This window comes from Accipiter gentilis, chromosome 5, assembly GCF_929443795.1.
Source record: "Accipiter gentilis chromosome 5, bAccGen1.1, whole genome shotgun sequence".
NCBI lineage: Eukaryota > Metazoa > Chordata > Aves > Accipitriformes > Accipitridae > Astur > Astur gentilis.
In genome coordinates this window covers 8,429,315-8,454,647 of record NC_064884.1, presented here as the reverse complement: position 1 = coordinate 8,454,647, position 25,333 = coordinate 8,429,315, and the positions used below count along the sequence as shown (strand labels likewise).

The 25,333-nt window shown below is 52.2% G+C and overlaps 5 protein-coding genes across 6 annotated transcripts; 3 read left to right on the top strand and 2 right to left on the bottom strand.

Moving 5' to 3' along the window:
- The first annotated feature begins 3,239 nt into the window (after window positions 1-3,239).
- Window positions 3,240-6,824, top strand: FOXR1 (forkhead box R1). The gene is made up of 5 exons (XM_049800138.1): window positions 3,240-3,288; window positions 4,178-4,392; window positions 4,710-4,978; window positions 5,363-5,595; window positions 6,697-6,824. The coding sequence occupies exons 1-5, from the start codon at window positions 3,240-3,242 to the stop codon at window positions 6,822-6,824; spliced, it is 894 nt and encodes a 297-aa protein (XP_049656095.1).
- Window positions 6,825-7,914: 1,090 nt separating this feature from the next.
- CENATAC (centrosomal AT-AC splicing factor) lies at window positions 7,915-12,250 on the top strand. The gene is made up of 9 exons (XM_049799372.1): window positions 7,915-8,263; window positions 8,344-8,509; window positions 8,589-8,651; window positions 8,822-8,886; window positions 9,312-9,417; window positions 9,772-9,802; window positions 10,216-10,305; window positions 10,413-10,545; window positions 11,590-12,250. The coding sequence occupies exons 1-9, from the start codon at window positions 7,944-7,946 to the stop codon at window positions 11,633-11,635; spliced, it is 1,020 nt and encodes a 339-aa protein (XP_049655329.1). The 5' UTR covers window positions 7,915-7,943; the 3' UTR covers window positions 11,636-12,250.
- A 383-nt stretch (window positions 12,251-12,633) lies between these two features.
- RPS25 (ribosomal protein S25) lies at window positions 12,634-14,652 on the bottom strand. The gene is made up of 5 exons (XM_049799377.1): window positions 14,585-14,652; window positions 14,312-14,407; window positions 13,580-13,763; window positions 13,094-13,192; window positions 12,634-12,698 (listed from the first exon to the last, which is right to left on the bottom strand). Exons 1-4 carry the CDS (start codon window positions 14,585-14,587, stop codon window positions 13,098-13,100), a joined length of 378 nt encoding a protein of 125 aa, XP_049655334.1. The 5' UTR covers window positions 14,588-14,652; the 3' UTR covers window positions 12,634-12,698; window positions 13,094-13,097.
- Window positions 14,653-14,718: 66 nt separating this feature from the next.
- On the top strand, window positions 14,719-16,492 carry TRAPPC4 (trafficking protein particle complex subunit 4). Its single transcript, XM_049799376.1, has 5 exons — window positions 14,719-14,893; window positions 14,971-15,145; window positions 15,229-15,332; window positions 15,427-15,553; window positions 16,020-16,492. The coding sequence occupies exons 1-5, from the start codon at window positions 14,719-14,721 to the stop codon at window positions 16,096-16,098; spliced, it is 660 nt and encodes a 219-aa protein (XP_049655333.1). The 3' UTR covers window positions 16,099-16,492.
- A 115-nt stretch (window positions 16,493-16,607) lies between these two features.
- On the bottom strand, window positions 16,608-25,273 carry SLC37A4 (solute carrier family 37 member 4). 2 transcript variants are annotated; one of them, XM_049799365.1, is made up of 9 exons: window positions 24,958-25,273; window positions 24,579-24,811; window positions 23,004-23,247; window positions 21,528-21,686; window positions 21,056-21,141; window positions 19,969-20,082; window positions 19,624-19,689; window positions 18,417-18,555; window positions 16,608-18,124 (listed from the first exon to the last, which is right to left on the bottom strand). In XM_049799365.1, exons 1-9 carry the CDS (start codon window positions 25,103-25,105, stop codon window positions 17,958-17,960), a joined length of 1,356 nt encoding a protein of 451 aa, XP_049655322.1. In that variant the 5' UTR covers window positions 25,106-25,273; the 3' UTR covers window positions 16,608-17,957. The 2 variants fall into 2 exon arrangements, with proteins under 2 accessions (XP_049655322.1, XP_049655323.1); XM_049799366.1 differs by lacking the exon at window positions 19,624-19,689 and having other exon boundaries at window positions 24,958-25,271.
- Between the last annotated feature and the right edge of the window lie 60 nt (window positions 25,274-25,333).

Sequence of the window (25,333 nt, the reverse complement as noted above, 5' to 3'; positions counted from 1 at the left end):
GACTGAAATAAAAATGAAATGGCTTTAGGATGCAAGCGTGAGCTTCTGGTTAAACTGTAGGGCATAAGGAATCAGCAGTCTTAGATTTTTACTTGCCCAAAATTGACTCTATCAGTCTGATCGAGATCCTGCTTCCCCTGGGAAAGCAGGGGTAGCAAGACAGCTCAGGGGTTATGATGCTTCCACACAGAACACACAGTATACAAACCGATGGGATTGGGATTCAGCAACTGAATGGCCAAAGGCAAAATTAAGGCGCTTTAGCCTTTTCCTAGACTTAAGGGAAACATCTGTGGTTGCAACCATATGTATTTAAAACATTCTTAGGCTTTAAGATGGAAACCAACGCTTCTGTTTCCAGTTTTCCTAGCTTCATTACACGGACTCGGCAGACCTCAGGGCTCATTTCCCTGCTTTACCTGTTTGTGTTAGAGCAGTGCCTCAAATCTCTACCAGTAAGAGGTAAATGTTATCACATGGGGGAATGCTTCCCATCCCTGCAGCAGAGGCAGGAAATATTAGCAAGCTCTTTTTGCATCTTTCCGGAGGGTCTGAGTACAGCTGTTCAGGGCTTCTCGGGGTGGAGCACTAGATCATATTATGTTATATCCTACCCCTTCCCTCCCCTCATATTACTTACCAGTTCCACAGACCAGTACAGCCTTCTCTGAGGATACAGAAACCTGGGGAAGATGGGAGAAAGGAATCTCTGATCAGCTGCAGCCAGCTGCTGCTAGCAGCCCTAGAAGGTCTACAGCTGTTTCTCATCTGCTTTATTGCTCTGTAGTAGCTTTTGCTGGATAGCCCCCACCTAACTCCGGGGGCACCAGCTCTGAACTGGCTACAGGTGAATTCAATTGCTCCCTGCAAAATGCCAGCTCACACGGCCTCTTGTGGCCAAGCCACAGAGGCCAGTTATCCTCCTCCAGCTCTGCCAGGCTGCTCTTTCCCAGGATGGATCCTGGAAAGCAGCACCGAGAACGAAGTCCTTCCTGTGGACCAGTCCACCCCCAAATATTATTCTTTTATCCATATCGGTGCCTCAGATGTTGCCCAGCTTGCTTTTCAAAAGCCATGCCTGGCTGAAGGGCAAGCAGGTCAAGATACTTCATCTGCACACAAGGTCTAGCTATCGCAGGAGTTCTTCCCCCCCCCCCCCCCCCCCCGAAATACTCACGTTGGCCTAAGGTTATTAACATAACTGCATCCAGTCTAGCACTCTTGTGTGAGTTTACTGTTGAAGTACCAAAGGTTATGTGGGTAGGTGAGGCATCAATTGAGGGTGCACGTAGACAATCACAGGCTTAATGAATTACTATGCCTCAGCTGATGCCTACACAACTGTGCGAGAGTTTCACTCTGAATAGAAAGGGGAAAGCAACTTTGTGGTGCGACAGGTCGAGCGATATGTGGTAAATTATTAAACTATAGTAGCTGGATTGTTTGCAACACATCCCAAGTCAAATACCAGGCTCCAGTTTCAGGACAGGGAAAGGGGTTTTGATTGGGGTGTGCTCAGACTTCTTTGAGGAAAGCAGCCAACCAAGCAGGTTCTGCTCACACCTGAGGAATCTGACAGGGAGCATGTCATCTCTGCTAACAACTGAACTTTGTCACACGAGGGTGGAAAAAGCTAGGTGACTGTAGTCTGTTGCATCTAGCAAAAGCAAAACCATACTGACTTGATGCCTGTGGAACATCTAACAAGAACTAAGCAAACCTTAACACAGTACAAACTATCATGCCTGCTTTTATTGAAGAGGCAAAACCGAGCATGCCAGATCCTTCTCTGCCCTTTGAAGGTTACCTTTCCAAGAAAATCCTGGTTTGCTGTTTGACTTATTTTTCAACAGCCCATCTCAAAAGATGCAAATACACAAAGGGTGAGAACAGTGACAGCAAACAGTGCAGGAACATTTGGCCCAAAGGACTGCAGAGCAAGCCTGCAGCGGGGAAAAGCACCTTATCTTTTTCTTTCATCACGCAGAGAAAAAACAAACAACTTGAAGCCAAACCTTTGGTGCAAGGGTCACAGAATTCACTTTTAAGCCGAGATTCTCCCAACGCCATGACGCTAACATTACAGTGCAATCTCTTCCAGCAATTGCCAAAACCAGCCTCTTTCTGTCCGTCTCCCTGTAACAGACAGGCAGCAAGTCCCTGATGTACTCCTCCACTATGAGCGTAACCGGCGTCCTCCTACAAAATGGTCAACATATGTAGAGAGTCTGAAATCTAATTGCCTGCTGGTACTAAGCCAAGGTTTGGATTTTGATTTGTAGCTACTCCATTTCCACCCATGCCACCTACCTCCCTTGCCCCCTGAGCAGAAGAGTGATGGAGAGTGGGCGAATAGGATGAGCACGTGTTACAACCACCCCTGAACAGCACAAACCACATCGCTTCCTTCGTAATACCTGGGGCAGATTAGGCAGGGGTCCTGTGTGAAAGGTATAGTCGAACAAACAAAAGCGATCCAGGAAGGCGCAGAATTTAGATTGCATCTTCAAGCTGCACAAAAAGTTTCTAAGAGACACACTGGGAAAGCACGCCCAGCATCTGCTTAACCTGGCTCCTTTCCCCCCATTGTGGTACCCCCTCAGCATTTTGCCTGGGCTGATCTAAAGCAGTTTTCAGTCTTAAAACTGGCTACTTCCAGGCAAGCAGGATGAGGGAACTCCCCAGTACCGGCAAACACATCCTGAGCACACTGTGCATCCCTCAGAGATCCGTCCTGTTTCCAGAGACGTTTGGGTTCTCAGATCAGGGAAGTCTGATGCAGAGCATAGGTAATGCTGCAAGTTTATCAGAAGGGGGAAAAAAAAATAATGTTAGCCTAATGAACACAGGAATAGCTCATTTACCAAGGCTCTAGCAAAGTAAATGGGCAGAAAACAGAGCCTATGTGTTGCCACCTATCTTATTCTCAATCAGCTCGCTTACTCCCCCGATATGGACCATTTACTCATGGGAGGGGGCTTTAATAGGTATTTAGAAGTGTGAAACAGAGACCAGCCTTTCACCCACCTGTGTGGTATCCTTTTTAAAAAAAATACGAAATCAACTCTCTCGGCACACAGAGCACTTAAGCTCGGTGGATTCTTTGTGCCACCCTTGCAGATCCCGCTGCACTCAGCACCCAGAGATTACTTTGCCATACAAAGAGTATGTACTTGAGTTTTCAAAACAAGTCATTTTGGGAAAGCCTGCACTTACAAAACGGCCTTGAGGACTGGGATATGGCGGAGGAGCTCAAACTCACTGTCACGGCTGAAGAGTTTCTGCAAGGTAAGGGCCTCAGAGGTCTTGCTTGATTGACTCGGCTTCCTTTTAAAAAGATTCCCATCTCCAAAACTCAGATGAAAATTGAAAAATCTGGTAAATAGTAAGTTCCTGTCTGGAAGTTAACAAAAAGCCCATTTTCTTTATGTTTAAATGGGATCAGATCACCTTAGAAGTGTCTGCAATTACATATAAAGTAAGTATGCAGCTTATAGCAAATGAGGCTAATGCAAAAAATACAAGCTAGCCACAGTGCCTCTGGGCTCCCCATGTCCACCACCAGCTCCTGACCAGACCCTGTGCCATCACATGCTGAAGTGGCAAGCTGACCCCTCAGCACACGGGTGCTTGCTGCTGGGGGCACTGCTAGATGCCAGGGGTAAGTCTGGGATCTGGTATTACCTACAGAGGCCAGCAGTGTTTCAGGGAATGGCCTGGGAAAGGGGCTTTTCTTTTGCCAGCCAGAACATCTGTGTCCAGACTGGAATTTTTTTATGCTTATTTAGGAAAAGCTGAAGGACAAGGATATAATCCCATAGCTGTGTCTGCAGACGCACTTCCCTCCAAATGCAACCTTTTGGGTAGATAAACTTGGGAAAGGAGGACTGAAAGGAGCGATTTACACTCTTCTGGCTTTACAGGGGGAAAAGAAAGTAAAATTTCAGATCTGAACACCGTTGTTCTGGCTGGCCGCAGCAGTGCAAGAATGCACAGACATGTATGCTGTATGCAGAACAGGAAATAAAACACTCTTTAGAGGGATGAGAAGGTAACTGGGGACCTTTGCCTTGGGATCTGTGTTGCATTAGAGCTTCCCCAGCCTGCCTCTGGACAGCAGGGTCTAGAAATGGTCCTCGGGTAGGACCCACAGGGTGACATTTCTCTTTCTCCTTAGAACCTGGTGTTCAGCCCCACCTCTGGATGTGGGTAAACCCCAGCCTGGTCTGCCCTATCCCCAGGACTCCTGGTATAGACCCAGCCAGATCCAACAGCCTGATGGCCTCGATTGGTGGTGCCACAGAACCCTCCTCTCCAAACACATCCTGCGACTACTCGGACTTGGACTGCTCTGAGGAGGATGTGCTGTCATCCTCCAGCGAGGCTGGAAAGGTACAAAAAAGGGAACTGCTTGGGCAGTCTTAGGCATTGTGCACGCTTAACGATCCTGCAAGAACAAATGAGCTCACTCAACAGCTCTGCGAGCTCTTGCCTCCCATTTCAGTAGGGGTCAGTCAATGCACGGAGCCTGTCTGACGAACAGGCTGAGAGTACAAAGTGCAGGGATGGAGGCTGAAATTTAAAGTACATCAGCTTTCCATACACACTCCACCAGACCCACCCTCCCCCAGAACAAAGCAGTGTATCCCTGTCCCTCATTCCACGCAGGGCTAATATATCCACATCCTTTTTCTCCTTCCTCTCCCCAGCTTACTGAGAATGAAGACACTTTGCGTGTGGACGTCCCAGTTCCTCAGGAGATGCCGGAAACTCCTGAACTCAAGACGATGCCGATGCCTTGGAAATCCACAGTCCTCAGACCTCAGAGTGTGAAGCTCAAGTCCCCCAGGCAGATGAGCACCGAGATCGAGGGACGCTGGCCCCGTCCCCCCCTTAATTACTGCATCCTTATCACCCTCGCCCTGTGCAACAGCACAAGTGGCAGTCTGACCGTGCAGCAGATCTACCAGTTCATGCGGTACCCACTCTTCTCCCAGCTCCTAGTACAGAATGAGGGAAAGAGGGGCAATGAGGGGTACAGGAGTCTCTGATCATCTACTGGGGAGCAGGGGTGTGGCAGCTGGGACTTGCATTTGGGTCTTAGCTCTGCCTTTGGCTCGAGATGCCGCTGAGAAAACTGCTCCCCCTCTTTGTCAACACCCAAACCCATGAGTCTGGAGAGCTGGCATTTTAGTTTTGTCTTGCCCTCCTTAGGAAAATACAGTGCTTGACTGCGCCAGCCATCCTTACACCACAGGGGTCAGGGAGGACCCTCTCCTTCCCTTGCTTGGATATGATGTATTCTCTTATTTGTCACAGCCTCTAAGTGCTTCAGCTCAGGACAAATCTTTTCTCTCTGCAGGCAGCACTTCCCATTTTTTCAAACAGCCCCAGAGGGCTGGAAAAACACGATCCGACACAACCTGTGCTTCAGCAGCTGCTTTGAGAAAACCACCGGCTTCATGTGCAGCGAGGGAAACCGCAAGTCCTGCCTATGGAAACTGACTCCAGAAGGACGCAGAAAGTTTCAGGAGGAAGCACAGGCCCTGCCCAAAGAGGCTCTTGACTTGGTGTGCCAAAGCATGAGTGAACCGGGTATGTTTCAGAGGGCCAGAGCCCTGCAAAATGCAGAGCAAGTCAGACTTTACAAGATTCCCATAGCAGGAGGGCGGGCACCCAAGTCAGTACGCAGCCACCAGCGCTGCAGGGCCCTAGGTCCAGGAGATGACACCAGGCACTCAGAGATCCCTGTAGAGATACCCCCACAAGCAGGGTTTGATCACCAGACCGGCCAAGAACCCTTCTTTAATGAAACCAGCACAGGGAGAGAAACAAACCAGGCTACAGTAAAACACGGAGCCTTCGGTTCAGTATCGCACTGCTCAGCAATACAATACCTATCAGTTTAATATGGGTAAGAACTGAGACTGTAGCATCAGTTCCTGAGCAGTCATTACACTCCAAGTAACTATCACGACTTCCTCTCTCTCGCTCTCTCTTTTGCAGATCTCATGAGAACTCTGTTTGGCCTATGATTCCTTCTGGCTCCCTGCTTCTGAAACACGTACCATGTGTTTTCAAACCAAGCTTGTTTTCTCAGGTGCTGTTGCAGGTAGCTTCCCAAGAATCATACGTGGAAATTACAAGCATCATGACATAAGGACTCAAATTTAGAAGGTGCGGAGAAGATGACCAATCTCATTTCCTTTGGTAAGGCAAGTTTTTGCTCCAGCTGCACACATCTCAAGTTGCAGAGGCATTTTGACATGTGGCACCTGCTACAACTTTAACACAAAGTCCTCCACACAAGCTGCTGCCTCTCACAGTGTTCTTGCAGTGCAGAAGGTTAAGCTGCAGGAGAAGGTTGATCTGTCCCCTAATAAAGGGTCTCGGCCTACAGGTCAGAGGCTGAGCAGAGAACGCTTTAGCTGGCTGTGTTAGAAGAGCCCCTACCACACAGATGTTATTCCAAGCTGTTGCATGCACCTGCCCAGCTGTAAAACCAGCAGGCAAGGATCCACATAACTGCTGGGCAGGCTGCTTGGAATTTCTGCAACGCTCACTCGGCAGAAATCAGGGAGCGCTGCAGAGTGCGAGGAGGGAAAGAGGTATCTTTGGAGAGGCAAGGGTGCAACAAATTAAAAACCCACACAGTCAGAGCTTGCTGTTGTGTTGTTGACTTGCTTGCTTCTCCAGGAAGGGGCAGGAAAATCACGTCCCCAGGCCAGAATTCAGGCAGGGAGCAGGTGTCTAGCATTCAAGAAGAGCAGATTTTTCATACCTTCTTCCTGGCTGCTGTGGCAGTTGCTGGAGTCGAAGCATGATCAGTCCAGTTTTGTCCAGTATCAGTCCTGTGTGCAGCAGGAGCCCTGTCGACGGGACAAACAGCACACAATCATGATGCAAGTTCTGGAGTTCACTGCAGGCGGGTGTCCTAGACCACAGGGAGAGGATGCCAGGGGACAGCCCATCCGAACCTGCTCGACAGGGCAGTCTGGGTGCACCCTGGAGATCAGCTCCTTTCACCCGTGTGCTCATGAGAGCATAAAAGAACTGATGTGTTACAAGTGAGTTGATCCCTCAGCCCAAGGCTAAGCACACGCTCTTGGACGGTAGCGTGCAAAGCACCACACTGGGTGGGCGTGCACAACTGGGCACTAACATCACCTGAGCTGCTTTAGAGGTCAGACGGAGGGAGATAGGTGGCTGTCAGTCCCACACATGACAGCACAGACTGTGTGTCTGTCTGTCTGTGAGCAGGACCTGCTTTAAGGTGAACAGTCTCTGAAGGCCTGGCTGCACGGGATGGCAGCACTGAGGCAACCTTGGAGCTGCGGTTCAGATGCTCTCCTTCAACCAGGCCAGACGAGGCCACGAGCACCCTCTGCTCTTACTAAACGTGAAAAAAAATGACAAACCACTTAAAACTTTGGTAGAGCTGTGGATGGGCAGGGACACAAAGGTGGACATCTGACCGGTGCTACCAGACGGGCTGTGTCGAAAGGCAGGAGGTTGGTGCGTCTCAGGGACGCAGGACGCACCTCCAGAGAGCGTTCATAATAGCTAATGAGAAAAGTCTGACACCGGGCCAGGTTTCAGACTGGCCGGGGGGAGAACGCTGCTCGCGCCTCCCCGCTTGGCATCAAGGCCCGGGGCACCAAGCGCAAGGCCAGCCAGCCCTCAGGGAAAAGCCAGCGTTTCTCTGGTGAGCCTCAAGCCTGAACCTCCTGCAGCGGGGCTGGGACTGCGGGCCGAGCCCTACGGCCGCCGCCGGCGGGCCCGTGGCTCGCCCCGCTGCCGCCTAAGGGCCCTCAGGCCCGGAGGGGCAGCTCCCGTGCCCTGCCCTGCCCTGCCCTGCCCCTCCCCGCCGGACCGGGGCCGGCGCCCGTCACCGCGGCGCCCGCCTGCCGCGCCTGCGCCCTGCGGGGCCCGGCCGGTCCGCCATGGCGGTGCACTACTGCGGGCTCTGCCGCCGCACCTCCTTCTCCGGCCGCCGGCACCTGTACAGCGCCGCGCACCGGCGGCGGCTGCGGGAGGCGCTGGCCCGGCTGCAGGAGGAGGTGGCGGCGGCCCGGGCGGCGGCGGCTGCGGCGGCGGCGGAGGAGGACGAGGAGGGCGATGGCGGCGGGGCCGTGCGGCCCTACGACCCGGCCGAGCACGATCGGCGCGTCTGGTGCCTGTGCTGCGGGCGCGGCGTGCGGCGGGACGGGCGGCGGGGCGGGCTGGCGCTGCCGCAGGCCGGCCTGCTCCAGCACCTGGCCGGGTAGGCGACCGGGGGGGAGCGGCGGAGCGAGGCGAGGAGAGGAGAGGCGAGGCGGAGCGGGACTGACGGGTGTCCCGCAGGGCCGAGCACCGCCGGGAGACGGCGCGGTTCTGGCGGGAGAACAGGGCGGAGGCGGCGCTGCGGGAGCGGTTCCTGGTGCCGGCCGAGGAGTACGAGCGCTTCGCCCGGGCGCTGGAACGGGCGCTGGCCGCGCACCAGCGGCGGGAGGAGGAGCGCATCCGCCAGGTACAGCGGGCACCGCGCCGGCCCCGGCCCCGGCCCCGGCCCTGCAGCGGCCCCGGCCTCACCCGCTCCCTCCCCGCAGATGGCGGCCGGCATCCGCGAAGCTGAGCGCAGGCAGCGGGAGACGGTGCAGGCTGCCCTCCAGGTCGGTGAGCCGTATCCTGCCCTGGCTGCGCCCCGGCGGGGAGCGGGGACGGGGCTGCGCGCTCCCACCGGCACCGGGTGCGCTGGGGGTGCGGGGTGGAGGGGGGCTGGGGGGGGGGGGGCTCTGCTCGATACCAGAAACACTGTCCCTTTTTCCTGAATCGTACTCAGCTTCAAATGGAGCCAGAGCTTTGTGTGGGACCTTCGGTCTGCAGCCCCCCAGCAGGACCCGAAAGGTGAGAACCATTTTTTTTTCTTTTTTTTCCCCTTAAATTGCTGCGAACCCGCACCCCGCTCAAAACGCCGGACCATGCCACAGCTTTGCTTGCCTGCTGCTGCCAGAGCTGATGCTCTCATGCCCAGGATCTTGCGCTTGCTCAGATCCATCGCGAACTTTTATCTAGACTATAGTAAGCACTGCAGCCGCAGAAAGATTACTCCCCCGTCCACACGCTCATAGGTAAGCACTAACAGCCATAAAGAGCGAGCACAGTGATAACATACAAGCGTTTAACGTTATTGTGCCCTGAGAACATTTCTCCTTTTCCGTCTTACTGCAAAGCTCTCCGAACACAACTGCAAACTCTGCTCCAGAAACCTCTGGACACTTGCTGCCTGCCCAGCTTGGACTGTCACTCACCTCTCAGCCTCTCTATTCCAGGGACTTCTCTCACAGTGCAGAGCAGCCTGGCCCGAGTGGGATGCAAATGGGACCTGACTTAAACTGGATGGAATCAGGCCAGGCTTTGACCTTCATCGGCCACCAGGTAGGGGTGACTTGCTGAGGAGCGTGACTTAAATTCAACTGCAAGTTACGTACGGCACATGTTACAATGCAAAACAAGGGGTTGCAATCTCCCTCGTGGAAAAAGGCAGCTTTGCAGATTCAGGTGAGCAACTAGCTGAGAGTTTCGGTCATCAGGCGTTAACTTCTGTTTCATTAAGCAAACGTTCTTTTAAGTTCCCTGCAAAAACAAAATGCTCCTTAAAGGAGAGAAGAGCCTCCCTCTGTCTTTCGGTAACAGAACTCGATTCTGGAAGGGAATGCATCCGATACCATTCTATTTAGAGACTCTTAAAAGCATCAGTTTCTCATTAGTGTTTTATGTTTCTGTTAACAGGAAACAGAAGGGAAAGGAAATGTTCACACAGGTAATCACACCTGCTTCGTGACTCGGTTGGCTGCTGCCTTACTGAAAACTCTTGGCTTGCAAGTGGGACAGGGATAACGTAAAGCAATTTTGAAGCAGTCAGAGCATAACCAGGAGGTGCTCGCTCTTTTGCTAATATTTGAGATACTACAGAAGGAGAAAACACTTCTGTATTGTGAAAACTCTGCTGGCCCTGCTGCTGTGTGGAGTGCGTGGTTTGGGGTGGGTGTGATCTACCATGGCCTTAGCCGAGGCAAGCCAGCTTTCGGTTCTCACAAAGCCCGAAGTTTACTTTTCCTTCACTGCTTACTTAGTAGGGCGAGCGGCTGGGATGGCAGCAGAGGGGATGCTTTTCCCTCACCTCGAGCTTAGGATAACTTCAGTGGCTAAACACATTTTCCCCATGACTTCTAGGAGCAAAACCCCCATGGCTAACAGAGGAAGAGGAAGAAGGTGGAAGTAAACAACAAATTGGACCTTCATACGAGGAATTTCTCAAACAAAGTGAGCAGCTTGTATACATTTCAGTTAACCTTACATTCACTTTACCACAGTAAAGAATCAAAAGCCATTTGACTGAAAAACTTACGCTGAACAAAATATTTGTTTAGAGGAGAAGCAGAAGCTGAGAAAGCTCCCAGCGGAGCGCGTTGGTGCCAATTTTGACCATACCTCTCAGACGGGCGACAGCTGGCTCCCTTCCTTCGGGCGAGTTTGGAATCACGGCAGGAGGTGGCAGTCCAGGTAGGCTTCAGGGCATCATGGACTGATGTCGAGCGGAGGGTTTGCAGCTTCCTTCCATGCAAGCTACTCGAAGGAGCGGGCTTTGTGGCAGCAGCAAGCTAAGATGTCTTGCCACATGAGAGTTAGACCACTGTCCTGGTTTCAGCTGGGATAGAATTAACTGTCTTTCTAGTAGCTGGTACAGTGCTATGTTTTGAGTTCAGTATGCGAAGAATGTTGCTAACACTGATGTTTTCAGTTGTTGCTAAGTAGTGTTTAGACTAAAGTAAAGTATTTTTCAAGCTTCTCAAGGCCAGCCAGCGAGAAAGCTGGAGGGGCACAAGAAGTTGGCACAGGACACAGCCAGGGCACCTGACCCAAAGTGGCCAACGGGGTATTCCATACCATGTGATGTCACATTTAGTATAGGAACTGGGAAGGGGGGGGGGGGCGGGGAATTGCTGCTCAGGGACTAGCTGGGTGTCAGATGGTGGGTGGTGAGCAATTGCACTGCGCATCATTTGTACATTCCAATCCTTTCATTATTGCTGTTATTTTATTAGTGTTATCATTATTAGTTTCTTCTTTTCTGTTCTATTAAACCGTTTTTCTCAACCCACAGGTTTTGCTTCTTTTCCCAATTTTTCTCCCGCATCCCACTGTGGGGGGGCAGTGAGTGAGTGGCTGCGTGTTTAGTTGCTGGCTGGGGTTAAGCCACAACAACCATGTAGTGTTCAATCTGGGCAGAGCATCGTGCTCATCCCAGAGCAGCACACCCGTGACTTGAGGTGAAGCATAGCTGCGGCTGCAGAGGCCATGCATGCAAAGGTGTCCGCCTCCTTGAGCTCAGCTCACCTTTCAGACCCATGTGCTGTCCCACTGGTGCCTTTTACTATGCTAGAAATCTGTGTCAGCTAGCTGAAGAGACTGCACCAGCTCACCAAGTTGAAAGTGAGCTTCTGTTCTAAAACACTACGCACGGCCCTATCTTACATGTTAGATGAGGCAGCGTTCATTACCTCTTTCTAAAGGCTGTTGCATTCTGACTTTTATGCTCTCTTTCAGGCATCAGTTTAGAAGTGAATCGGGGGAAAAGAAGAGGAAAAGATGATCAGAAGAGGAGCACCGAGGAAACCAAACTCCAGCCATTGCAGAAAGGTGGACTGTAGGTAGCTGCAGCTTTGCCAATGCTGCTGCCAAGTTTAGCGCTCTTATTTAATACATATGTCTAGATGTGTTTGGTCCCCTGGAAGGCAGGGTGACCACAGCATAGTACTGAGTTGAGCACCGTTACTGAAAGCTACTCTGCCAGGGGCTGTTGCAGCAGGTCTGCAGTGTATATCCAGGCATTGATTTCTGAAGTCTTAAGGTACACAAAGGCAGATCTTGCCGTATCTTCATAATCAGAAGGCCTAGCTTACACAGCATGTGCTGCCAGTGTCCTACACCGATGTGTAGCATGAGATCCTGTTGAAGAAATACATTTTTGAGAAATACTTTTTTTTTTAAATGTTAGACCAACTGAAACTTGTTTCAGGTGCAGGGCCTGCTCTGGGGGCAACATATGCCACATGCTTAAAGTTTTCTTTCTATTTTATATTACTTTCAGTCCTTCTGCCTCACCTAAAGGATGACTAATTAGTCCTCAGTAGAAGAAAGGAGGCCTTAAAGACCTTTGCTGTGAGCAGTTCTTACTTTTAATTTAAATAAAATACTTACAGCCTTATTTACAGCTGTGTATCTACACTCCTTCACCCAACGCTGACCTCACAGATGCTGTTGCCTTGTACACAGAGGCCTGTGGGCACAGCTTGGTTAGTGGGAGTTTAAATAAAGAATGAAAAGACCCCACTAGCACCCTCCCTACCTACAATGCAAGAAATGGGCTTTGATTTTCCTCATCCTAGAACTAAATGTAGTTTTAACATCACTGGCTGCTGCAGGCGACGCAAAAGTTCCTTCCCTTTTCACAATACAAAAGCACATTCACGATACATCTGTAACACTATATAAATACAAAAATGGGCTGGTAGAGAAAGACAGTCATGATGTGTGCCAGAACCCGCTAGCAATAACGCAATGTACACGTTCTTGAAAAAGAAGGAAAAGTTATTTCAATAATTTTATTGTGTGCATCTACACGAGACATGTTGTTGACAAGGTCACTGGTGAACCTGCAAAGCAAGAAGTCCCAAATCAGACAACCAGGTCAAAGCATGCCAGCAGAAGGCAAACAGTCTGAAAGCTCTGTTCCAACAAGAACACTTGGTCATGGTGCCCTGCAACAGCAGGGAGGACACGTGCCCACATAACCTGCAGCCCTCAGAGACTGGAGAGCACACACAGCTTTCCTCCCCCAAGGGGCAACAGGGACAAAATTACAAGTCACTCTAAATCTGCAGAGCTGGATGTTTCCAGTAACGCCACCCAAAAAGCCGCTTGCAGTGCAAGTGGTGTCCTCTGAAGCCCATCCAAAGCAACGTGGGAGTTGTCCCTTATACAGAGCATAGCCATTTTTTAGCTCCTGACAAAGCACAACCCCGCTCCTTCACAGATCCCGCTGCCTCACCTCCCTACGCATCCTCCCCTGCAGCAGGTGCATCTCCACCTTTTGTGTTTCTAGTGTAGATCACTTGGGCTCGGTGCTTGGACACCAGCTTGATCAAACCTATGAAAAGAAATTATGAGAGTACTGGAGGACACCAGGGATGTCGTGTGCCCTTCCAGAGCGGCAGACCAGATAATGTGCGATTGGAAACACCAGGGTACCCAATACTACACATGCTTATACAAAGCTTTTGTTCAGGCGTGGCAGCAGTTATGTCACAGACTGTACTTCTAGCAGCATCTTCTTCTTGTAGCAATGCCACTGAATGCAACGGAGCCTCTACTCCTTGCTTTGGAGCGCTTCTGAAATGCAGGCTAAGGCAGTGACTCATCAAAACCACACCAATTTAAGTACTTCACACACCGCAAGAAGTTGTCTAGGCGAGCAAGGAGAAGAAAACATCCAATTCAAGCAGCTTTCTGTTCTTCCCCAGTTTTGAGCGCTTACCTTTGCTGAGCAGCTCCTGGAGGGCAGCCCTAGCCAGAGAACCTCGAATCTTCAGTCTCTCTGAGACAACTGCAGGTGTGATGAGCTTGTAGTTGGGCACTTCTTTGCACAGTTTGTCGTAGGTAGCCTTGTCAAACAGGACAAGGTTGTTCAACTTGTCCCTCACTTTCCCCTTGGACCACTTCTACTTGGAAAGAGGAAAAAAAAAACCAATCCACTAAGCCATCTTCTAAGCAATGACAAAAGATTGAGCTTTAGGATGCCCCAAGAACTGCACCATTCAACGTCTCCCTATCACAACCCTGATTAAAGGACTAATGAGGCGCACCAAACTGCCTTTGTAAAAGTACGTATTGCAGATAATACCTACAGTATCTCCAAATAAAGGGAGTAAAGCCTTTGGTTACTCAGATTTAACACCATCACGCACAACTTGCTGCCAGATGAAGAAACGGCCCCTCTAACAACACTATTGCACCCACCCGACCCCGACCCCCGCTCTTTAGGTCCGGCCACGCCCCACGCCTGGGGAGCCCAACAGCCTCCTCCGAGCCACCGGTGTCCCGCACCCCTTTGCTCTGCTCAGCGTGTGAGCCCGGCCGCCATCCACCGCGCCCCAGCTCCGGGTTTTCACGGCAGGCTCCGGGGCGGGGGTGGGGGCCGCGGCTCGGGGCCTGCCGCCAGCGAGGCCGCCTCAGCGGGCACGTTGGCGCAGGCTCCGCCGGCTCCTACCTTCTTCTTGGCTTTGCCGCCGGACTTGTTGACCGGGTCCTTGTCCTTTTTGGCGGACTTGCCCGCGTCCTTCTTCTTCTTGTCGTCTTTGGGCGGCTGCGGGTGGGGAAGGATGGGACGGTCAGCGCAGCGGCGGGGAGCAGGGAGGGATCCCCCCCCCCCCAGGCACTCCGCAGGGTCCTCCCGCCCTCAGGGAGCCGCTCCCGCCACCCGGCGGGTCCGCCCGCCCCCCCGAGCCCCGCCGTCCAGCCCGGCTGGCGATGCCCCGCTCACCATGCTGCGGCTGCTCCCCCAAGATGTCGGCCGAGAAAGGAAGCGGCGGGCGCGAGGCGTGGGGAAGCCCCGTGCTCTCGGGCGGCTTCCGGGGCACGGCGTGACGCCACTTCCGGGTCAGGGCGGCCGGCGCCATGGCGATCTTCAGCGTTTACGTGGTGAACAAGGCGGGCGGCCTCATCTACCAGCTGGATCACTACGCGCCCCGCGCCGACACCGAGAAGACGTTCAGCTTCCCGCTCGACCTCGTCCTGCGCCCACACGACGAGCGCGTCGTCGTCGCCTTCGGGCAGCGCGACGGCATCCGCGGTGAGGCGGCGGGGGGGGTGCGGCGGGCCGGGCCGGGCCGGGCCGACCGACCGACTGACGCCGTGCTGTTCCCGCAGTGGGCCACGCCGTGCTGGCCATCAACGGCGCCGAGGTCAACGGGCGCTTCACGGCGGACGGGAAGGACGTGCTCGAGTTCCTGGGCAACCCCGCCAACTACCCGGTGTCCATCCGCTTCGGCCGCCACCGCCTCTCCTCCAACGAGAAGCTGATGCTGGCCTCCATGTTCCACTCGTGAGCCGGGGCGGGACGCGACGGGAAGCGGGGGGCGGGGGCGGCGGAGGAGGTGGGGGGCGCTGAGGGCCCTCTCCCCGCAGGCTGTTTGCCATCGGGTCGCAGCTGTCCCCCGAAGTCGGGAGCTCTGGGATCGAGATGTTGGAGACCGACACCTTCAAGCTGCACTGCTTCCAGACACTGACAGGTACCGTCCGGCCCTGGGCACCCGGCACTGCTCTGCTTCGCTGGGGGTGTCCCAGAGCTCGGCCTTCCTCACGCTCCTGTCACCACGGCTCCAGGGATCAAATTCGTGGTTCTTGCTGACCCGAGGCAAGCGGGGATTGACTCCCTTCTCCGCAAGATCTATGAGATTTACTCTGACTTCGCTCTGAAGAATCCTTTCTACTCCTTGGAGATGCCAATCAGGTAGGAAAAGCCTACTTTTAATAACATGGCTGCAGCCCCTCCCCACTTTCTGCCCATGCAGTAACAAACGCCGACTGCCCTTAAGGTAAGTGGCAAAGCAGAGCCAGAGGTTGAGAGAAGACACAGCACACTGCTGCAAGGACAGGACGCTGACCTCTGTTTTTTTCAGCGCTGTTCTGCTGGGGAAGTGGGAGTGCTATTCCTTGGTACGATCGCCACTGTTCTAACATAACCCGGTGTGCTGGTTTTGGCGGGGATAGAGTTAATCACGACACCCTGGAGCCCACACAAGAAGCTTTAATCTTAATTAACAGCCAGGCCAAAGTTTGACAGCGGTCAGCCTGCCGTCTCCCGACTTACAGAATCTCTCCTTGGAGCATGCAGAGCCAAAGGATGTGGAGATCCCACCTTCCTTAGCTGGTTCCACAGGTAAAGTCATCCCCCTCTGCTTTTCTGACTGTTTCAGATGCGAGTTGTTTGATCAGAACTTGAAACTTGCTCTGGAGGTGGCAGAGAAAGCCGGACCCTTTGGACCTGGATCGTAGAGAAAGCCTTGCCAGTTGTACAGACTCCTTTCTCTGAAATCCTACTCTCTCTTCTCTGGCTGGCCTCTCCCAGAGTTCTCTTCCCCCACAGCAGAGACTGTGTACCCCCAAAACATGCTTCATTATCTCCCAAGATACTATTTTACCCCCTTTGTTGTGAAATTTACCCTAAACCGACTCTTTACTACTGTTTACACTGGGCCACAGATGTTTATTCTGCTGTTGTGGCTCCACTGCCCTCGAGTGAAGAAAGATACGGTGCGGGTCCGTGGCCTGGCCGCAGTCAATTGTTTTCTTTCGCTTCATAATTGTACATATGTATTTTTCCTGTATAGCTCTAACTTATGGTTTTGCAGAGGATTTCTGTGTAGAAGTAATAAACGTTCCTTCAAGAGGTGGATGGCCCTTTGTTTGCTGTTGGCAGTGTCAATTTGTGGCAGTGGCGCCTCAAGAGGATAAGCGGGTTTGGGTGGTTCTGCTTGTGCTGTTCTCTGTAAGACAACCAGAGGTCTTTGGACACTGCTCCATTTTTATTTCACAGATAGAAGAAGATCATATCATTAAGTACAAAATGTAATTTAATTCACTTCCATTGTTTCAATTAAGGCTGGCTACCTACTCTTGCAACCAAGCTGTTCAGCAAAGTACCTGCGTGCAGGTTCTTCATGAGTTGAACTTGCCTCTTCCAAGACCCTAAACCAGTAAATTCTTCCAGGCAAACCCAAGAATATTCAACAAAATCCCTGTTAAAAACCTGAGTCTACTTATTGCAGAGTGCTGGGCCTGACTGCTCAAGGCTGCTGGCTGTAAGTGGCAGCTCTGCTAAGGCCGACTCGCAGAGGTAGCACGACCCCCTACCCACAGCCGTGTGAGATGCAGCTCTTGACCAAAAACATCTTGGACTGTACCAAAAAAATACACGCCAATGCTAGAAACAGGGGTTTTCATGAAACCCAGCTGCAGAAGCTGTGGGCCAGTGGTAGCTGTTGTTGCAATACCTGCTGCTGGGTCAGTTTTCCTGGCTGATTTGCAGAGTGCTCGCTACAAGCTACCTTGGCAGCAGCTGCCACCCTTGCAAATCATTAACACTGTACACAGAAATCGTGCCGGGCGGGATCAGTTCAACAGAAGGAGCTTCTCTAAATGCTCTCCCCTGAAGCACCAAGAATTTCTTGGAAACATGCCTGTTTCTAAGTGCTACGGAGAGCCCTGCCACAGCACCACATCAGCGTTCCATTTGTCCAGAGCAAAACACCTCCCTCGCTTCTCGCAGCTCATCCCAGGTAAAGCTAAAGCCACGCTGCTCTCAAATCAGCCGTGAGGCTGAACTGGAATAATCATCCTTCACTGCCCTGTCACTGTTCCAGGGCAGCGAGCATGCAGGGAGTTCACGCCTAAGTAAACCAAGAAGGCTGCGCTTACAGCAGCTGGATGGGATGAATGAATGCAGCGAAGGCTCGTTTCAGAAGCCCCGGACAACGAGGCTGAATTGACGGTTAATGGCTGAGACAAACAGTAAGGACAAAACTAAATGTGACAGCACCTGAAGCCAGTCGTTTTAGAGCATGTTTAGTGGAGAAACTCAGGCTGCAAAGCCTGCCTGCCTCACCAACAGTGCTGTGAGAAGGAGGTACAGTAAAATCATTGCAAATGTAAACTAGCTGAATTATCACATCTCGAGGGAAAAAGTGATCGGTAGCAGGAACCTTGTGCCCTCAGGCACGTGACAGTGGATGAGAAATTGAGACATTTTTATCTAGGTTGCAGCAATAGGTAAACTCACTCCTAGGCCAGTTTAACAAAAAATGAGCATCATTCACGTCGGCGCGGGAGCATCCTTTTCACCCAGCAGCTCATCCTCAGTCAGCCTTCCTGGGAATCCGGCCCATCTTGGTGCGGATGTTCCGCAGGAAGAAGAAAGCCACCGTGCTACCAGTACAGGTGATTTCGGCTACCCAGAAGGCTGTGGCCCAGCTGTAGTGCTTGGCAATGGTACTGAAGGGTAGTCCAGCCAGAAAACCCCCAACTGTAAGCAAAAACAAACAGAAAACTAGCAACGCTTATGCATCTCCATTTTATCTGCCATTACTTGCTTTTCCACATATAAAAATTCCTCAGGCCTGGTTTGAACCTAAAGCACAAAGCAAAAACCTGTCGGGTGCAGCAGGAAGCATATCTGAGGCTTCCAGGTCTGTTATCACTGCTTCTTGGGTGGCTTCCTGTGATCAGTAAACTTGGCAGTAACAGGGGCTAGAGCACGCTTCAGCAAGAACATGCATGGGTTTTGTTTGTTTTTCAGGGAAATGGGTGTTACTCACCGTTGGCCATGAGGGCCACTATGGCGTGGGAGGTGCCACACAGGTTGGCAGGGGCGCTTTCGTTGGCTATAACCCCAAACAGGGCGATTGGCCCATACGAGGAGAATCCAAACACAGCTCCCAGAGTCAGGATCCATAGCTGTCAAAATGAGTTAAGATCAGAAACAGGATCTGTGCATCTTACTGCTGTCAATCAGCAGCTGCTGACAAATCTCAGATCGCATGCACAGTATGAGGGGGTTTTGACATTTTTGGGCTGACACCAGCTCCCTGGCTGCGGACAGAAGAGCTCGAGCCTGCAACAGACCCCGCGTACGCGCAGCCCAGGTGCATCTCCACCACACCATCTTGTTGGCCAGCACGAGCTCTCCTCTCTCCCACAGTTTTGCCCCCTGCACCATATACCCACGACATGCGCCGTTTTGTGAGAAAGAACCAGACCATCAGAGAGGGATGGGCGATGAACCCCTGTGAAATCACAGGAGAGTGCTGTGAACCGAGTGACTTTTAAAAATGATCCTGGAGACACCAACTAAAGCTTTTCTCCTTTTAGATGCAAGCGATTGATCAGAGCATCTTTATTTGCAAGAAGCCACTATCTGATAACCTCTATGTGACTAAACAAACACAGAAACAAAACAAAAAAACCCCAGCAGTTTGAACTTCAGTATTAGCTTACGCTCTAAGAAAAACTACCTGGCTCAGCGTTTATCAGTCAGTTGTGAAAGGACAACGAAGGATAAGTAACTGGATCACCTCAAGATTACAGCATGCTTTTTGAACAATAAACACCATTTCAAGCTGCCCAGAAGGAAGTAAGTGCCATCTTATTTTCCAGATGGGAAACAGAAACAAAGAGTTAGGAAAACACTTCCCAAAAATTAAGCAGGAAGGCATCTGCAGGAGCAGAATCATTCCTCCTGACCTCACTCACAAGATCCCTTAACTGGCTACATTTTACCTGATGAACAAACGTCCTCAGAACCTTCTATAGGAGAACTTAAAAGTTTTATATTCAGACTTTTTAAAGTCAGTAAGTGTAATCAAATGATTACAAGAAAATCGTTTCTTTTACAAAACTTACAGTAATCTCTTCTCAATGCCCTGGTTCTAAGCTCTGTAGTGCTAACCAACCTCCCAGGACAGGAAAAAGGCAGATCAGCGAAAGCAGAAACGGGCAGAGGGAGAAAAAATGCAAGGCAGAAACCTCGTGCTCTTTTAGGCCTGTAAGATCAGCTAGAGGTTGCAAGGCTACAGTCCAGAAGTGATTCTCCTGAAGAAGAAAAAAAGGAAAGGAGAAAAGAGGTTTCATTTATTTAGCAATCACGAGGGCAGATGCAAGTCATGTCTACACTATAGCTGGTAACGCAGGCAGCAAAAGCAGTCCAAACCAGACTAAGTTAGCCTGCTTCTGTGTAGCACAAACAAAGAAAATGCAAACTTACAGTTCTTGGAAAGGCTGAAGAGAACAGTCACACTCCCTATCATCAAACTCCTCACCGTTAAAGGGCCATCCCTACAACCGATGGCCAGCTCCTCGCACATGGATTACCTTGGGAGAATCGCCTGTGACTGTGACCCGGAAGAGAAACATGGACACGCACATCCCAGCCATCATGGAAAGCAGCAGCGCGTGCCGAGGATTCCCATAGCTTGACAGACCCACCTGTAACATAGGAAGAGAAACTGAGGGTCAGAAACCGGAAGGACTCCTTCCCTTTTATACTCGTAGTGACTAATGCTGTCCATACAGCCCCGTCAGAAACAGGGATGGCGCATCGAAAGCACACCTTTTAGCAAGATGTCTTGGTCTAGCATAAGGACTGCCCGCAGTCAAACTGTGCTAAACAAGCATCTCTTAGTGATGAATGATACTTCTCTGTTATCAGCTGCGCCCTATTTCCACCCTAAATTTGGCTTCAGATCCCACCACTGGATTTTAAAGTAGCGTTTTCTTCAGCCAGACGACAACTGTCAATAACCAGCTCTCAACTCAGAAATCCAGAGAGCACAGTAAAGCCGACAAATCAGAGATCAAACATCTTCAGCCTGACAGGCGTATCGCAATCCCTAACATCGGCATATGTATTTCTCAACACCTTCTAAGGTGTTCAGCGGTCATTCTCATGCACATGGCAGATCTGGGTACGGGCCCATTTCTCTCAGTTGTACCGCACAGTGGCAACACCACCTGACTGAGCACCCTAGTTAAGCTGCTGAGATGGGTCATGTCCCTCCCAACCTACCTCTGCAGGAAGGGAAAGAGATGGGTTAAGATCAAGAATGGTCTGATTTTCAAAAGTCCCATTTCAAAGCAGGGCAGTTTAGACACAGAACTGCATCCGCAAGAAGAGCTTGGGAAGACAGAAGAAAGAAACATGGTACTGAGAATGGCTGTTTTCTTGTGTGAGGCAGCAGCTCCCTACCTCTGCGTTCCGGGTATCCCAAATCTCCAGAGCAACACAGACAAGGGAAGCATTCTGCTCCGCTACTGGTGCAGGTATAAGGGGGGGAGGGGGGGGGACAAATCATCTTCAAGCACTCACAAAGGAAGCCAAAACAAACTGTAAAAGTTCTGAAGCAGCTCAAATTGACGCAGTGTCAACTGCCCAGCACGTCTGAGGGCACAGATTACTTACTTTCGCTACTGCTCTGTCAGAAAGGTATCCAGCAGCAATGCTTCCCACTAGACCCCCAATCTCGAGGGCACTCATGTAGGAGCTACCTAGAATGGAGGTGAAGCAAAGCGGAGGCCATCAGGTTCAGTCACGACAGCAAAGCTGATGCGTGCTTTAGACCAAGCTCAGCTGCTGTCAGCTCACAGTAAGCTCAGAGCAGCTCTGCTGGACAAGACCCCCCAGCTCATCCTTGTACAGGAACGCCTGTCTGCCAGTCCTAGGAGGACCCTGGCACAAAGGCACTTGGTGCATGCGGTAACTTCACTACTGAGTTATTTCAGTGCCTACACGCATCTAGGTATACAGTTAGGAGGCAGGCAAACAAGTCCCTCAGATGGAGGTGCCTGTGTCCTTTTGCTGTACCCAGTCGAGCTCTGGGCAATACCTCCCAGACGGCAGCCGCAAAGCTTAATAACGCAGCTTTGCATCTTACCCACGAGCATGGATTGTCCCCTCTCCTGGATCAGGAACAGCTGTCCCCAGTCAGTACAGCATGTTTTCACGCCAAAAACAACCAGGTAGCCTGTTGAGAGCACCCAGAGGTACGGTGAGAGCAGTAGCTCTGTCAAAGTGCTGTTGTCGCTGGAGGAACCTGTAAGGAAGATCAGGAGGAGCGTTACTACTGCACGAGCACAGCTACTGAGCCACACCGACTCAGCGGCACTACAGAATCCTGCAAGCAGGATTCACACAAAAGAACATCCTCACAGAGGGAGATATTCATGGCTATGGGTAGTGAAGGGCTTTACCTCCCCCTTGTTCTGGGTTTGCTGTGATTTCAGAATCTTTTCTGTCAATTGATTGCACATTCATTAAAGATTTCAAAAGAATAATCAAAACCACTACTTGCAGTAATTTTCTGTATTCTAGTCGCCAATAAACCCTTCACAAAGGTTGTTAGAAAAATTATCTGCTTCTCCAGATGCTGTGCTAATGTTTCTAAGCTACGCCTGTGAAAACCACTACACAGACCCAAGTAAAGATGCTGACTTTCAGGTGCCACCTTGATTTTTGCATCAGTCTTCCAGGAACACCTACTAACCTACCCTCTCCCTAGGAATGCTCTGGGAAAGCAATATTGTTTTCTTACACGAAGAGGTCAAGTCTAGCAGCACAGGCATCGCAGGACAGTGTGGAAGATAGGCTGAGTTTCCACTGGCCTTTAAAATCCTACAGCAAACCCATGTTGCAATTCTCCTCTACCTGTTCTGCTTTCAGAGAAGCACCATACTCAGTGGTCTGAACAAACATTTACTAACTAGATGTCCTAGGTTAGGACAGAAAACACTGAGCAGAGTCCACCGCCAGCCAGGGGTCAAGAGGACCCACAGCGGGGTGAGGGGAGAACTGCCTGTCCTCTGCCAACACGGAGGACAGGGAGGTCAGGCTTAAGGAAGCATTCTCTGCTGTTGCATTTCTTCTCTCTCCAGTACCCCCACAGAAACTCGGCTCACAATCTGAGCAAACGAAGTCCCAAGAAAACCAGGGCACTGTTGGTAGGAAGATGTCACACAGACAAGGAGATGAAAGAGCTAGCCACAAGCATGTCGACGACACACAGGCGGCTGCTGGCAGGCCAAGGAGCAGGACTAATTGGTGGTCAGGCTCTTCCTCTGCTCTGCTGCATTTTGCTCTGACAGTCTCAGAAGCCCGTACGCTGGCCCCTTCCCACAAAATTCACCCAGGGCTTGGTTTATATGATTTGTAACTTCAATGCAGCAGCTTGACAGTTACCAGAATAAAGCTGTTAGAAACAGCCACTAACATGTGCCTGCCAAGCAGTGATTTTGGAACTGGGAAGGATGGAGCTCTCAGTACACCAAGAGCAACACATCTGTGCCAGAATACAGACAGAAGGCACCACACCTTCTCCCACAGCCGCCCGCTTACAGTGAAGTCTCACGCTCACCTTTCTTCCCTTTCTTGGCTCCTTGTTCAATATTAGGTAGCCCGACATCCGATGGCTCATTTTTAATCAGAAGAAGGCAAACAAAAGAGACAACCACGCAGATGAAGCCAGAGAAGGACAAAGTTGTGCGCCAGTCGTAGTTCAGAGACATGAGAGCAGCAACAATGGGGCCTAAGCCTCCAGCCAAGTTCATGCTTGTAGACAGGATTGCCCACCAAGTCCCAAACTGGGAAGGCTCAAACCACTGTGCAACAACAAGAAAAATGGCATGAGGTCTGAGAAAGAGAGTGACACTGCACCTGAAAATCCTTAATCAAGGCCCACACTGTGGGTTCAGGGCAATTCAGACCCAGATCTACAAAAACAGGTAAAGGGAGTGCCCACTCTTCGCTACCTCAGTCATGCAGGGAACACCAAACGTTACGCAAATGTCAGCCACAGGAGCCCGACAGGTGCTCACGCAGTGAGCCAGCTCAGAGTTATTTCCATTTACAGACCATGAAACTGAGACGTGGGCTGGGAGAGGCAAATTTAAGAGCACACAGTTCTGCGTATTCACTTGCTAGGAAGAGTGTCCTCCTGGAGAGGCCTGCTGGCACAGGACTGTGCACGGATACGCAGAGAGTCACAGGGTATCTTTAGGACTCACTGTTGCATTAAGTGTCAGGCACGATCAGCTCTGCATTGCAACCTGCCCTCAAAGCCAGAACCGCTTGGGTGGTTGTTGTTGGCAGGACAAGGTCCAAGAGCTACGTTCACTAACATCTTCAGAAACGCTGTGTCTATTGTTTCTGTTATTTGGGCCCTTCCTTTCCATGCAAGCAACCACCTTGGATGGTCCTTTTCTAGCCAGCTAGATGAGGCTAGATACCTCATGGAAGGGCAATGCAGCTGTTTATCTTCCTCCCTGTCCCACAAATACATGCATTCCTGGATTTTACGTCTTTCAAGAGAGGTCAGCACACAGCTGACCTCCCCCCCTTCTGTCCTCAGGCAGAAATCAACCTGTTCCATTTAGATTGTCACGAAACCCAAGCACACACAGCTGAGAGGCTTGAGTCCCGCTGCTCCTCCGTATGTTACCTGGTTTTCCACCTGAACAGCCTGCAATTTGCAATTCCCGAGTTCCCTGGGCATGCAGGTGGAATTCTGCTCATCGCCCCTTGCCCAGCAGCGAACCGCTGCGATGGCAAAGAGACAAGCAGACCTCTGCCTTCATGCTTAAAATACCAGAATCCAACAAATTAGGACTCTTCCAGTGGAGAAGGTCAGCTACCAGGAGATGTTACGTCCCAAGCCGAGCTAGAATCGAGCCACCTAAACGCAAGGGCTAACAGACTTTTGGAACCTTTGCTAGAACAGGCAGAACCTTGCGCACGGAAACTCGCTCTGCAGGCAGAAGAGAGCGCAGGTAGCGGTTTCGTCCTCCTTGGCTTGAAGGAGGCAGGAGCGGGCGCGAGCTCCTCTGGGTTGGGAGCAAGCGCTCCGGCAAGGCGGCCCGCCCAGACCCGCTGCCGGGACAGCCGAAAAGAGCCGCACGAAGCGTCCCCCTCGCCTCTTCCAGCGAACGCTTACTTTGCGCAGGATCTTCCCGCAGGGCGGCCAGCCCAGCCCCTGGGCCAAGCCGTTGAGGAACCAGAGCCCGGCGAAGGCGGTGACGGTGGAGCTCCAGGAGAAGACCACGTTGACCAAGCCCACCATCAGGAGGCCGGAGGAGAAGAGCCAGCGGGCGCTCAGCTGGTCGGAGAGGACGCCGCTGACGAACTTGCTGATGGCGTACGCGGCGGACTGGCTGCTGGTGACGAGACCTGCGGCGGGGCAGAGCCCGAGACGCGCCTCAGCCGGGCGGCACGGCCACCCGCCCGCCCGTTAACGCCGGCACCGAGCGGGCAGGGCGGCGGGGGGGGGGGGGGGGGGGGGGGGGAGCGGGGGGTCCGCCGGCAGCGGCACTCACCCAGCTCGTCCTTCCCCAGCGGCACCTCGGCCATGACGGCGGGCATGACGAAGGAGAAGGTTTTGCGGTTGAAGTAGTACAGCGTGTACCCGACGAACATGGCCGCGAAGATGACGGCCCGGTAGCGGCCGTACCCGCCGCCCGCCATGCTCCTCGGGGGCCAGGCGGGGACGGGACGGGACGGGACGGGACGGGACAGGCGAGGCGAGGCGATGCGAGGCGGCCGACGGCCCGGCCCCGCGAGCCCGGCGGGCGGCGACGCCGGAGGAGGGAGCGGGCGGAGGGAGCGGCGAGCGGAGCGTCGCCGCCTCCTGCCGCAGCCCCGCCCCGGTCCGCGCGCCCGCCCCCCGCCGCCGCCGCTCCGCTCCGTTCCGCC

What these genes read in the sequence shown, in the direction of transcription:
- SLC37A4 (XM_049799365.1), bottom strand. Translation starts at nt 25,105, where the DNA reads ATGGCGGGCGGCGGGTACGGCCGCTACCGGGCCGTCATCTTCGCGGCC. An exon ending in GCTGGGGAAGGACGAGCTGG is followed by an intron (nt 24,812 to 24,957) that starts GTGAGTGCCGCT and finishes GCCCCGCCGCAG; the next exon opens with GTCTCGTCACCAGCAGCCAG. An exon ending in CAGGCCTAAAAGAGCACGAG is followed by an intron (nt 18,556 to 19,623) that starts GTTTCTGCCTTG and finishes TCATTTTGACAG; the next exon opens with CTATGGATCCTGACTCTGGG.
- RPS25 (XM_049799377.1), bottom strand. An exon ending in GCGGCAAAGCCAAGAAGAAG is followed by an intron (nt 13,764 to 14,311) that starts GTAGGAGCCGGC and finishes CTTTCCAAGTAG; the next exon opens with AAGTGGTCCAAGGGGAAAGT. An exon ending in CCAGGAGCTGCTCAGCAAAG is followed by an intron (nt 13,193 to 13,579) that starts GTAAGCGCTCAA and finishes TTCTTTTCATAG; the next exon opens with GTTTGATCAAGCTGGTGTCC.
- CENATAC (XM_049799372.1), top strand. Translation starts at nt 7,944, where the DNA reads ATGGCGGTGCACTACTGCGGGCTCTGCCGCCGCACCTCCTTCTCCGGC. An exon ending in AGGAGGAGCGCATCCGCCAG is followed by an intron (nt 8,510 to 8,588) that starts GTACAGCGGGCA and finishes CCCTCCCCGCAG; the next exon opens with ATGGCGGCCGGCATCCGCGA. An exon ending in CCCCCAGCAGGACCCGAAAG is followed by an intron (nt 8,887 to 9,311) that starts GTGAGAACCATT and finishes TCTCTATTCCAG; the next exon opens with GGACTTCTCTCACAGTGCAG.
- TRAPPC4 (XM_049799376.1), top strand. Translation starts at nt 14,719, where the DNA reads ATGGCGATCTTCAGCGTTTACGTGGTGAACAAGGCGGGCGGCCTCATC. An exon ending in GCAGCGCGACGGCATCCGCG is followed by an intron (nt 14,894 to 14,970) that starts GTGAGGCGGCGG and finishes CTGTTCCCGCAG; the next exon opens with TGGGCCACGCCGTGCTGGCC. An exon ending in CTGCTTCCAGACACTGACAG is followed by an intron (nt 15,333 to 15,426) that starts GTACCGTCCGGC and finishes CCACGGCTCCAG; the next exon opens with GGATCAAATTCGTGGTTCTT.
- FOXR1 (XM_049800138.1), top strand. Translation starts at nt 3,240, where the DNA reads ATGGCGGAGGAGCTCAAACTCACTGTCACGGCTGAAGAGTTTCTGCAA. An exon ending in CAGATCTACCAGTTCATGCG is followed by an intron (nt 4,979 to 5,362) that starts GTACCCACTCTT and finishes TTCTCTCTGCAG; the next exon opens with GCAGCACTTCCCATTTTTTC. An exon ending in CCAAAGCATGAGTGAACCGG is followed by an intron (nt 5,596 to 6,696) that starts GTATGTTTCAGA and finishes TTGCTTCTCCAG; the next exon opens with GAAGGGGCAGGAAAATCACG.